The 14,184-nt window shown below is 36.8% G+C and overlaps 1 protein-coding gene across 6 annotated transcripts in view; it reads right to left on the reverse strand.

The window, feature by feature from the left end:
• The window catches only part of LOC129578473 (protein grainyhead), a 144,924-nt gene that overhangs the window by 57,264 nt on the left and 73,476 nt on the right, over positions 1 to 14,184 (reverse strand). For all 6 annotated transcript variants that reach the window (XM_055467141.1, XM_055467138.1, XM_055467139.1 and 3 more), the window contains 3 exons: positions 10,333 to 10,437; positions 9,780 to 10,028; positions 1,698 to 1,869 (listed from right to left, as the gene is read on the reverse strand). In XM_055467141.1, coding sequence (XP_055323116.1) covers positions 1,698 to 1,869; positions 9,780 to 10,028; positions 10,333 to 10,437 — 526 coding nt within the window. The remainder of the gene's footprint in view (positions 1 to 1,697; positions 1,870 to 9,779; positions 10,029 to 10,332; positions 10,438 to 14,184) is intronic.

Raw genomic sequence — 14,184 nt, forward strand, 5'->3', positions numbered from 1 at the left:
AGGGCATGCATACGTGGGGTAAAAACCGTGCTCGAAATGGTCGAAAATAAAATTCTTATCAAAAAAAATCATCTTAGAATTGTGAATCGCCTGCGTCGTTGTGTCTGCATCGCAGAGTGTTTCGTTCGAAGACGAATCCGAAATTCACAGCCAGCATCAAAGTCAGTAGAACACTCAATTAAATGAGTTTTAGTGGGAAAAACTGTGCGATAATCATATAGAAACTGAAGCGATTACATCATTTCAAAACGTAGACAATTTTCAGAATTTTTTTTTTTCTTTCTTAATTTGAATTAGGAAGAACGCACAGTCAGGACATAAAAAAGGTCACAACCATACCGAATATGGAATATAAGTATATTAATAAACCTTTGAGCTACTGTGTGTATTTTTTGTAGCTGCTGCGTTACTGTTTTGTTGTTGTCGTGGAACGAAGTCGAAATGTGACGCTAAGTACATTCGAAATCATAAAACTTATTATTGCGTTTGCTATTGTTCATTTGTTTGACCTGACGACATCTTCTAAGCCCTACCAAATGTAATGTGTGTGAGTAAGTGTACGATTGTTTGATGTGTGCTTCAATTTTTCAACTGAAACAACGTTATACGACATTTTAATGATTCACCAAATTTTTTTTCGTTCTCTTTTCCTTGTGTGTTTCGTTTATTTCGCGCATTTTCTGTGTTTGAAACACTGATTCTGATGAACAGTTCGGTTCGGTGTTTATGTCATTTAAAACAAAAGACAAAACAAAAAAGTGATGAAATTTTCGGTTTGCACACGTTGTGGCTACTTGGCCTTTAATCCAAAACAAAAGGCCCGAGTTTCGGCTTCATTATTCCATCGAGGCAAAAAATGCACACATACACACACACAGCCAATGAAGGGACAGAAACAAAGCGAAAATTAAAGCATAATCCGTAAAATGAAATCAAAGTGTCGAGAAACGGTCACAAAAATGCCAAAAATTTACAACATAAGTGCCGTTCTGAGTGCGACATGTGTGCGTGTGATGAAATAATGAACGAGCAAAATCATTGGAAAAGAAAGCGGTCAACACGAAATTTCTCTGCGAATGATCGTAATTGTTTGTTGCTGCATTTGTTGTGTGTGTGCTGTTCTCTACGCTAGTTGAAAGCTAGACTACTGCCTATTTACCACCACACAACCTATGCGCAAATATTCATTTGCTTCCCAATTCAGTTTGATATGTCGCCGCACATCTAATACATGCAAAACGAATGCCGAGTGGACGAACGAATCAACCAATAGTCTCCCCGATTAATGTGCATAGCAATTGGCGCCGAAATCATCGCGCAAAAAAACATGTGAAACAGTCGAGATTTGTACATATGATTCGATTGGAAGAGAAGCGAGTAATGAGAACTCGCTCATATTTTCCTCTTCGATTCTAGGCTCTACATAGAACTGATTCAATCTGTGATTGCATTCTGTTTCGTCAGCGTTGAAAAAAACATTTTCTGGCATGCGTCAAGCGTTGTGGTCGCCAGTAACACTGAACCACACGACAAAGCTAGGCCTCACGTGCGCGCGCACGGCATCACAACGACGTGTGTATGTGTGTGCGCGCGCGCGCGTGTGTGTGTGAGTCTGTATCGGTATGTAGCGTTCAATGTGCGTACTCTACTCTACTGTGCGCAATGTATACAAAGTACTTAGTGTTTTTGTTCATTACCTTTTGATTGCGCGAACATTTCGGATCTTTACGTAAGTCTTCGGGCTCTCGTTTCACGTTAACGCTTTGTGTCGATGGGTGTGATCCGAGCAATAGTGCTTGTATTTCATTTTGCGATAGGCCAGTTACATCCAAAGGCGTGGTTTGTCCATTTATCTTTGCGGTAGGGGCACTGGAAATAAAAAGAACAAAATGTGTTGAGAGGAAAGAAAAATATTAAAAAGGAAACTGTTCGTAAGCAACGAACGACAGCGACGACGACAACAACAACGACTACTACACAAAAAAAATTAACTGAAATATCTTTGAAGAAATGAAAATGAGCATGCGATAGAGAGTAACAATACCGATGAATTGCATAGTTTTCCAAAACGTTGAAAAAACGTAAACGAGGCAAAATAATTGTTTGTTACTGAATTTATTCCTCTCTCGTGTTTTTGTCACTGCGTTCATATCGATCAAATGTTCTGAAAATTGAACAACAGAAAAAAAAAACAAACACACTAAACAACACCTTGATTCATAAGACGCGATTTTTTGGTGTCACTTTTTGCGACGATATGAACATATAGCATGCGGTGATGCGATCTCAAAGTGCAATTATTGGTTGAATGTGTGGATATTTTTTGTTGCTTTTTGTCGTAATTGAATTTTTGCTCGTTTTATACGTAGATTTCCATTCAAACGATGAACAAGATCGAAGTCTCGCTTCATTTGCTTTTTCGGTCTTATCGGTTCTCTGCGCATTTATCGCATGCATCGATTTTGTATGTGCGTTTTTCGTTGTTGCTGTTGTTGTTGTTTGTCATTCGACAGATTGCATTTAGTGCGTTTGTCACATGTTTGCACAGAAGCTGAATCATCGCATCGAATCGTCGTTGCATTTGTTCTCAAGCGATTCGATGCACATAGCCATAAAAAAAGAGAGCAGTAGCAACAGCAACCGCACCGAAGAAGGGGTAAAAAGAATAATTTCTTGGTGTGAATTACAATGTACATTGTGTATGATTTATTGATTTATAAAATGCATCTTTTTGTGTACCTATCCTTAAGTCAACTCTGATCGAAAGTGGAATTGATGTTTGGCATGAGCAAAGCAATAAAAAGAAAGGCATATGCAATCGACTATCGTTTGCTCTTTTTTCTCTCTGCTCAATGTGATTTCTTTTTTTTTTCTACGTTTTCTCTATTAGTTTCTTTCTATCGAGGGACTCTCAAACTTTGACTGCATTAATGCAAACGAGATGGCAAAAAAGCGCAGTCAATCTATTTAATGGAAGTTTAAATTAATGATTTATTGGGAAAAGACACAAAAAAAACGTAAGCATACATTCAGAGCACATCACAATTTCATATAGGTAATGAATGCCGATGCACAAATCACCGAATCTCGAAAAATTTATGTGAATTTAAATTACCTTTAGATGCACATTTAGGGCTAGACGACGCAAACTTTACATTCAATCAGTGTGTGTATGTGTATGTTTTCTTTTTGCGCCGATTCAAATTGAAACCGAATTATTGCCGTTCAAAAGACACTGTGTAACATACCGCACATACATTCCGGTGTGTCGCCCCAAAAATGCATATACTGACGGTCGATATGACTGAATGAAAGCAAACGAATCGATGCATAGGGAATGCGTATACAAATGCAAGAGGATTATTTGCACCAATTCACAATTTGGCAAAACAGTGGAAATTGTTAGCAAAATCATTTTGTCCTATTGTCGACGTCGACGACGACGATGTTCGATCGGTTTGGCACATGCCGCAACAAAACAAACAATGCGCTCGGAAGAAGAAAAAGGTGAAGGAAATAAAAAGAAATTGCAACAAATACGAAGAGAATTGGAAAGGTATCAAAACAAAGTCGAAAATGTATAATTCATTTGACACAGCATTAAATGATCAATGCAATAAAATTGCTCAATGAATTACTTTAAGTGGCATGAATTACGACCTAAACAAACATTTTAAAATCCCATTTTGCAATTGCCAACAATACGAATTGAATGCGGAAAATAATGCATTTAATGCCGCATGAGTGCAAGCAGAATGATGTCAATACAATAGTCTATTGACAATAAATTAATTTATTTTATGACGAATCACAATAATCACCCACAAAAATAGCGAATGTGCAAATAAATCACCAGCCCAAAAGAGCGAAAAACTTGGTGTGTGTCGTCATAACACGGTGAGTAAACGCGGGCTCCCGTGCACCACATACACACACACACATACACACACTTGCACAAATATATATATGAAGAAGAGCATCATATTGGATATTGTATGTCAAACTATGGATTACCATATGATTTTGTGCTACCAAAAACCAGATTTCTTTTTCTCTCGACTGCCGACACTTGTTCGTTCGGTTGTTGGGTCGCTGCTCTTCTTTTTCTTCTTCTTTTTCTGAGTGTATTTCAGTCGTATTTTTTCCCATTCATTATATTCTCACTCCTTACCGAGTTAATCAGGAATTAGAACAATTCAACAGGTTTTTCAATTCGATGTAGATCAAAACATAGCGATGCATACACATTACACAAAAGTGTTGAGCAAAAATGAATATATATACACACAACAACGGCAACAACAATCGCAACTGAGAGACAGAGAGAGAGAGAGAGAGAGAGAGAAAATTGCGCCAAACGAAAGACTCGCGCACGTCTTCCTTTTGATCGCGCGTAACGTAATCGTGTGTAGATAGATTTTTCCGCACTCTTCGACATTTACACTGCACATTGTGCACCGGGTTTTTGCAAAATGCCGCGATGCAAGCGAAAAAAAAAACAAACAAACAAACATAGCAACAACAACAACAACAATGAAGAAACTTCCCATGTCCTCAGCCGTGACTTCGCTCTTTGATACGATAACTTGAATATTAAGTATTTTGCCAGCGAATTAACAACGTTGTTCGACGGCTTCGGTCGTTCTGTGCCATCAGTGCAATGGCTTTTTGTTCGGCGGGAATTTTATTGTCATATCCCGGCTGGTTAAAAATTCTCAACTTCAGTTGTGCTATGCAGCCGAATATGAATGATGTAGTGCAATCAAATCACCTTAAAATCCTCCATCTCTGTCTCCTTTATCTGGTTTTTTCTTCATTTTATCTTGAATTTCGGATTGTGTCAAAAAAAAATGAAGCAACAACTGAACGAACGAACTTTGTGCGGATCGAAGATCTTATCTTTGTTCATACCTTTTCGGATTGAAATGAGAATTTATGGCGAAGAGATGTGTAGAATGTGTGAACCGATTAAAAGTGCAGCAATATTTTATGGGCAAACATTCGTTTAAATTCACAGATAATCAAATCAAATCAGCACCAAAACCAAAACGAGAGAAGAAAGAAAGAAAAAATGTATTGAATAATAGGGCCATCACATATGGTTGCCGATCATTTGATTGATTTGTATATTTAAATAGAAATTAAATCGATTGGGAAAATCGTCTTTTCATTTCGATTTTATTCATGAGCTAGCATGGCTCTATTTTATTCGAACGAGAAAGGTGAGAACGGATCATTCGTTGGAAATATTAAAAGAAGACGTTAAAATAATTGCAATGAAATTATGATGATGGTAACGGAGTGCAAATACATATCCACAACCAAACCATGGCAAAATCAAATTTAGAGCTTAAAGCACAACACCGAACCTGAATCCGAACCAAGATCTACTTTAAAGGCACACAATTATGTGGAATTCGAATGTTCGAGCATTGAATACATAAAAGGAAAAATCATATGTGCATAAAATTGTGGATTATAAACAAATGAAATCGCCAATAAATAATAATGATTTCTTCGTGATCTTATTATACTGTTAACTTTGTGTGCGTGTGAATTTGCACGTAGTCGGCGGGGCTTTTTTTCTCCTCTTCTTGTGCGCGTTGCGCGCGCATATATAAATACGTTTTTACTCGTACACATTCGCTCACTTTATGCGAGAGTTCTTTTGATTCCAGCCGACAAAAACAAAAAATCGAATGATTTATTTGTTTATTTTTGCGGATTTCATCCTCCGAATCGATGATGATAAGAAGACTATTTTGCAACAATCGAAACTAATCTCTTGTTTATTCTCGATACACACAACATCGAAAGCAATGAATAAAAAAACGAAGGAAAAAAACACATAAAATTATTCCGCGTGTATGTGTGTTGTTTACGTGCTGTTGTGCTGCTGGCGTTTCCTGATTCCGCAATGAAAATTTTCCGCAATGGCCCATCGCTCCGAGTGTACAAATATTTCAAAACGGAATAGCAGTAGAAAAATGGTCTCATTTAAAATTCATATTCCGCTCAATTGAATACCGAAATGGATCTGATTGCATGTGTAACGGCATCATCAGCATCAGTTCGCTCGCGCAACATGACACTCGGAGACTGTAACATATTTGACATAGATGCTGTGGAATGTTATGAAATTATACAATATTGACAGTGCAACATTTAACCTTTCATCGCATATCAACTGATCAAACAAACGGTACGCATCAGAAACAAAAAATTCATCCCAACGCGTATGCACGTAGAACGGATCCGATTTCGATTTCATGATTTCGGTTGTTATTTTCTTTTTTCTTTCAACAGTTTTGCTTATAGCAATACGCTTTTCGATGGCTTTCTTTCCTTCGCTTCATCTTTTCGACGATTCGAAATTCTATCACTTCGCGCTAACGAAACTCATTTGAATATTTGACTGACATAAATTATTTGATTCGTATGTCTTGGTTCGAATCATTTGTATATATCTTGATCTGGCGAAAGATGGAAATGAGGCAAAGCAACAGCAACCCCGTGTTACAAACAGAATTGTGGCTCAATCTTTCCAAATAATAACAACATTGAAGGGTTGATGTTGGCTGCGGTTAAAAGGGGCGCAACAAACAACACACACACATATCTCTCCTAACGGAATATTTTAATTAGCTCAGCAAGAACTGATTTTTTCCTCTTCTCTCTTCTGTTTGCATTCATTGCGTTTGAATAGGAAAAATTATCTTTGATCGCGGATAAAAAAAAGATGCTAGACAGTAACTGGAGGATATTGAGTTTGGTCGGGCAAATTAATTGGATACATATGTTTAACTATTAATCTTTTGAACGAAAGAGAACAAAAATGCATACAAAAATTCAATACGCTTCTATTTTTATGGCAACGAAAGAATTTGAATCAAAAGTGATTGCCATATCCCTTCGAACCAATTGATGTTATCTCCAGATAAGGTTGTAAAGTTTAATTTCATTTAGTTTCCATTGAATTGATGGATTTTGTGCGAAAATTGGCATATCATTGACTATTGCTATTATGGATCCTGGTACCGGAAAATTACGATTCGGGCAAATTTATTGGATGCTCTCATTAAGTGGACGTTGTAAACCGTCTTTGCGTGTTTTCTTCCATTTTACAAGCTAAAACATCGAAGTTCTGGGCAACTTTCATAAATCTATTGATTTGGAAAGGAAATATGAAAAAAACCATATAAACACCCGTGCTATTCACGAATACATCCAATTGTGATACACTTTGAATTCAAAACACACACTTGAAGTGACTTGCCTATTCAATCATCAGATCTTCAAAGAAATAAAACCAAATTTTATGATTTAATCTGTTGGCCATCATCGACACACACACACACACAGAAACACACATGCAAACTTTTATTCCATCTAAAATCACCAAAGTTTCGAATTTGGTTGCTAGAAAATAGTCCGTAGTTCACGCGTATTGTGAATGAACGAAATGGTTTTGACAATTCGGTGACTTTATTAGCACAGTTGATAAAAATCAAAAGAGCAAAGAACAAAGTGAGGCATTCGAGGCAGTCGTTAAATTTGTTAGAAATTGAAATTCCATTAAGATGCTCTGATATCAAGCGAATCGAAAACTGAAAAAGAAGAAGAAGAAACAAAAACGAACTCAAATCAAATGTAAAGTCGTATGGTGTTTTGGTATTCATTTGATTATTTTCGGCGTCCTACCTGCTTTTGTGTCTCCAAAGTATCAATAAAAAAGCACAAAAACGTGGAGTTTTTCGGATAAAGTGACACTCTAATCAGAGGAAGAAAAAAAGCGAATCCGAAATAACCATGGATTTTTTGAATACACACAGCAAAAGAAACAAAAAATGTATCGCTTTTATTCACGGTTCCAATCCATTCAGTACGTTCACGCGCGCGCAAGCAGACTTTTTATATAATTTTATATCATAGATTTTATTTGTTCCTTTCATTCGGTGTTTCATTCTTTTTGAATTTCAATGGCACACATTTAAATTATTATCGCCAAGAATACTTTCATCTATTCGATTCGACGGTCGATGATAATGATAATTTACCGAATGAAGAGATGGGAAAAAAAACAACGATATAGCCGAAGCAAAAAAGAGACGGAGAAAAAAAGAAACATTTAAAAGGCAATAAATTGTTCGATACGACGTCGTTTTCATTCTAAATGTTTTTGGGTTCGATCTTTTTTTCTTTCATTTAGTCTTTTTTTTTGTCTGCTTCCTATTAAAAAACATACGACGATGACGATCTATTGCATTTAATTCTGAAATCAAGCAAAGCATTTTTTTTCTCTCTGTATCTTTTGAGATGAAATCCATTCTGTGCAAGACCGAGAGGCAGGCGAGCGAGAGAAATTAATGAACGCCAATCGAAGAGAAAAATAATATCATTCGATATACGTACTACTGAATTATAATTAAAGCGATAAATTTTAAAATTATGACATTCGTTTCGAATTGAATTACATATAATTTTTTGTTTTTGGTTTTTTGTTTTATTTGTGTCTGATCTCATATGCGCAGTTTTCTAATAACATTGATTCCAACAATTTCTTCATCCGTTTCGTTTTCGAGTCAAAAGCGGCTATTGGGATTTGGTGTTTGTTCAGTTTTCTCAGCGTTTGATCCCGATTCGGCCGATGTGAATTTAAAACTAAAAAAAGAAACGACCGGCCCTACTCACATAATTTCCACGGATAGATTCGTTTGAATTTCACCGTTTCAATCGAGAATATCCTCTGTTTTGATTTTTCTTCTTGAATTAGTCATGGAAATGACGCGATTTTTCTTATCCGTTGAATCAATGGCAACAGTTTGACGTCAACGATTCATTTGTGAATGAAATTAAATTGCAATATTATTTTGATGGAACAATCAGTCGGCAGCACTTCAGCCTATTGATTGGACGCCTAAGTCTATTGATCGTTTGATTCAAAAGAAACGATTCTAATGCGACAATTTATGGTATTCTTAATTTGGAGCTGAACTTTTCGAATTGCTGCGGTTTTGTTGATAAAATGGTAAACAACACTATTGAAACGATGAATAAGCAAGTGTGTATGTGGAAGGAGCTTAGATTGGATGGCCAATAAAAGTGAAACGAGTACGAATGAGAGGCAACAAATAGAAAGAACGAATGAATTTGAACAATGTATCTCATTGATTCGCTGTGAATGTGGCCGCCAATAAAAAAAAAAATCCGTGGTTTTTTCTCTCTCTCTCCAAATACATAATTCATATGTGAAAATCTAACAAAATCCGCTTTCAGAAATGAAAATGCAGTCGATAAAGTATGGGATTTTTTTCTCCTGCTGCAAGGAAATGCATTTATGTCGCACCATCACCCGAGTGTATGGACACAAAAGAACGACTGATATTAAAATGTATGAATTAAGAGACGATGTTGAGGTCTCTTTATTTCTGCTTTTGTTTTGTTGTTTTTCATAATCAAATTGGAATGCTATGAAAATAGGCGCGCCCGAGGTAACTGATACGTGGCGTGTAGATCAACAACAACAACAACACAAAAAATCTGACGAAAGTAATCGGCCGAATATCACATTTAACTAGGAATCATATTAAAATCGACACTTTATGCATGCATTGTGCCAATCGAATGGAAAAGACATGGTCAAGTTAAGGCAAGAACATCAGCCGATCGCGTACCTACGAATATGAAATCAAACTAACGAGCAAGAGAGAGAGAGAGAGAGAGAGAGAGAGAGAGAGAGAGTGAAAGAGAACGAAATACAATTTGAAATGTATACTTACGCCCATTGAATATTATCTTTATCCGGCACTTTGTAATATTCATACACAAACGATGTGCTACCATTTGGATTATGAACCTGATGGACTTGATGCGGTGTACCCAACGAACCAATGCTCACGTTCGTCGTGGCCGTTGTGACTGCTGATACTGTTGTTGCACCTGATTCATCTTCGTTATTCGAACTATTATTAGCACCCGATATGTTGAGCATGGCTGATGTAGCTGCAGTCAATGGATGTTCGAAAAATCTATGCAAGAGAAGCGAGAAAAAAAGAAGCAGAAATAAAACATAGAGCAACAATGACGAAGCAAATGAGTGTTTTTGATTAGAAAATGAGCAGCAAACACACACAGAAGGTCAAAAGGACGATTAAATGTGCGCTTTGCGTTCGTGTTTTTTTTTCTTCTTCTGTTGATAAAAACTGAAGCGATAATTTTCTGCTAAATAACTTTCATTTATATCTTAATTTCGATCGACAGTTTTGCCAGATCGCATTCCGCTAAATAGCGTTTAATAACGTGAAAATGCAATGCGATGCGATTTTGACTTACCTCGTTGGTAGGTAACCGGATTGTGTATTTTGTGATGGCACATGATGTATAGTCTCTGAAGCGTTCGCTTCGATCGGTGAATCTGGATTTGAATTGGCACGTCGCCTGCAAAGAAAAGAACCGTAACAGTTTATTCGAATTTTTACGATAACATTTTTGTTTTCTCTCAACTCAACAATGTTCATATTTCTTTTATTATGATTCATAAAATACACGAAAAGAACAGACGAACGCGAATCAATGGCATCTTCATAAATCAACAAGCGAATGTCCTTTGATTGGGAACAATACGATAGACGAACCAAGTGTGAAGGATAACGAATTTTAAACGGTTCAACTGTCAACCTTTTCCTTTATGAACGGTTCCATCGTCCCGTTTCAATACACCTTGTTAGGGTAGTTTGTATTGTTGCAGCGCATGTTGAAAGAAGCAAGTATAAAAGTGCAATTGTTCGAAATTGTGTGTGTGCGTTTTTTTTCTCTTCATTCTTCGTCTTTTCGTTGCTGTTTTGTTTTTATTGCAACACATTTTTTGGTCACCAATCCACCGGTAATTTACGCCGAATTGAAATGTGTGCCGTTGACAATGTGAGAAAATTATACAAAAGACACACATTTATCGACTGGAGTGAATGGAGATGAAATGTGTTGTTGTTGCGCACCAAACTTTATGCGGTTCGCTATTTGATTGAGCGGTGCGAAATGCACCGAAAAACGCGCTGATTGTCGGAAAGCCAGAGGATTGTGTGTCTGTGTATTTGTGTATGCATACGAGCCAAACAGATAACATTACATTACACCATAACTGCGTAATTTGATAGTTTCGTTATTACACAAACATTGTTTTACTTGACGTTCTTCTGAGATTGTTTTCTTTCTTGTGATTCTTTGTGTCTTTGGCTTTGTTTTGAATGCTTTTTTTTCATTTTTCTTCGTATTTCTTCCTTATTTGCGATCATTTTTTTCTTTGCATGGTTTTTGCAATGCAACATAGGGACGGTGCGAATGAAGTCATCGATACTGTTTTAATAGGATTATGTGATGTGCAACAACAACAGCAACCATGAATGCTCCCTTGGCATGCAGACCAAAGAAATGTCGACATGGCTTTGGTACGCGAATGTCTAGTGCAATTCTTTGTTTGCTTTGTTGCTGCTGTCGTTTTTCACTCGCTTCACGTACATGCACACACACACACTGTGTAAAATGCATGTCGTTACCACAGATTGTGGCACCTTAAACTCCGATATTAAGGTATCCCATCCCAAAGTCGCAGATCAAACGACAGAGACAGAAACAGAGTCAGAAAGAAGAAGAAAACAAGAGGCAGGAAATCGACACGAACTTCACCGAGTGTTTTATTCTTCTTCTTATTTTCATTTAAACTTCGATTAGATTGTTATTGCCCACATTTGATTTCATTCTGTTAGTTATTTTCTTAGCGATTGCGTGTTGTCATCTTACAACACCTCTTCTGAACATTTACTTCGGAGTTATTGATATTGCTTTTATTTTTTGCTTCTCTCTCTCTCTCCCTCTCTCTCTTGCTTGCGCACTCCATTCATTGCCGAATACTTAGGCGTTTGTCGATAGTTGCGGTTCATATACGATTGTTATGCTCTCGACTCTTGCACGTATTTGCACCCATGGTAAAATCGAAAAATTAGTCGAGCAAATAGTATCAAATTACCCGATTAAAATTTAATATTCGATAGAACGTTGTGGTGTCTGGGTTTATTCGTTTTGGCTCCAATATGAAAGATTCAGTTCTCGTTTTTTTTCGCTTAAAATTTTCGTATTTTTTCCATTGCAACGAAAAGAAGAGAAAAAACGGCACACTATCGCAAAAATGGTTCTTGATGGTATATGGTCGTCAGATCAATTACACGGTTTTCAAAAAATGCTCACGATACTCTGCATTTTCAGACAAAAGTCATCAAATTCGAAACCAAAACGAAAAGTGAAAACCTCTACAAAAATGTACAAACAGTTTGGAAACAACTCAATCAAAGGCCAATATTTTGTTGTTGCCGTCGTTGCATTTGAGTTAATTCAAGAAGCCATCTGAGATTGACCATTAAAGCACATCAAAACCACAGCACATTCCAGATAGAAAGACATTCGTTTGATTTTTTTTCACAATGAAAGCGCATACCATTGATAGAGGCACATATTTTTATATATATATAAAGCAGATGACAACGAACTAAGGAAGCAATCAACGTTACAATTTTCAGAGGTGATTGGACAAAAACTTCGTGATGAAAACTACATTCCACTGATACTACGTGCCATCGATATGAAATGAATGTGTGTGTCGTTGATTTTGTGCCTGCACATTTCTCAAGGCATTTCCATTGTAAATTTGTATGGTCTCGGGCTAAATCGATTGCACAATCGCTTAATATTGTGGTAAAGTAAAGTTTACAGTATTTGTTGGCGCAATTTCTCTCTCTCTATCTCTCTTTAAAGCAAAAACGAGAGGAAAAAAATACATAAAATGGACAATTATTAAATGTTTCGTCGTATCTGATCTTGAATTCGGTGCACAAATAACAACAAATGAAAAACGATTGTTTTCGTACGTTTTTGCACTCACAATTTTTTTTTTATTAATCCAGAAAATAAAGAAACAAATATTAAAATCTTGGCTGTGCGAATACTCGTAAAATAATGAGAATTTGCCGACAGGATGCAACGAAAGGAAAACAAAATGCACGTGCTCGAAGAAATTCGGACTGCCCTGGTTGTGGCCATTATCAAGGTAAAGCCATTGAACCATCTTTAATGCGTCTCTCCTCATTTGAAAATACTAGAGTCGATATTCATCACGTGCACTTAACTCCAAATGAATTGAAATTCATTTTTAAAGGGATTTTTTATTCTGCTGTGCGTTTCATTTCATTTCACCAAAAAAAAAAACACAGCAATCTTTCTACACAAATTAGTCCATTATTTCGTATCTCCTTTTATTTTTTTTATTTTTTGGAAAACAAAGCATTCGAGAAAAAAAAAATCAACCCAAAAACGCACACACGCTCCAACTCACGAACGAAACGTCGATTGACGAAAACTAGGTGAAGCGCTCAATATGCGCGAAAAACAATAAGTACATAAAAGCGCATACATAAACGATATAAAACGGTTTTAATGGGCGAACCCAACCGACAGGCATAACCGACCGAAAAAAAAATTATATTTATCACTGATTGTTCTTGAGAATTGAAAGTTAATGCTCTGATTTAATTCGATGAGCTGCAATAACACAACGGCACACAACAATTTTCAGGAAGAGAAAAACGCATTGTGCATTCGCCCAAACCGGAATGCAGCGGAGAAAGAGGGAACGACAGAGAGAGATAGAAAGGGCGAGAGAAGTGCACGCAACAATGTATTGCCGTTAACACGGCTCGCTGTGTCTCTGTTTTGTTTCATCTCCAGTTTCATCGCAGCACCATCCTTCACCAAATCGAACCATACGACCAACAGTCAGAGAGAGAGAGATAGAGCTTTCAACTTGCTGCTATGCTCTTTATTTTTTTCCCTTGAATTCACAACACCAATTGTATACAGCCCGTGCATACTATATTGATTACCCGAAATGACCGATCGATAAAAAAAAATGAGCAGCAAAATATATAATTCGCTTTCGATGTATCGAAACTCAGTTTTTGCTGTGCTCAATTTTTGTTCATCGCTCTCTTTTGCTACACTCTTTCTGTGCATTGAACCAAAATTACTTCCCTGCTGGCTCTCAGCCGAATATTTTTTTTTTCTTCCTCCTGATCTTTTGCGATGCCAGTACACTCGATGGCATGGATACGTGCCAGATTATCCGTAATTGTTCATTCA

Source organism: Sitodiplosis mosellana, unplaced genomic scaffold (genome assembly GCF_009176505.1).
Source record: "Sitodiplosis mosellana isolate CC-2019 unplaced genomic scaffold, AAFC_SMos_1.0 Smas_scaffold_6226, whole genome shotgun sequence".
In the NCBI taxonomy this organism is placed as follows: domain Eukaryota; kingdom Metazoa; phylum Arthropoda; class Insecta; order Diptera; family Cecidomyiidae; genus Sitodiplosis; species Sitodiplosis mosellana.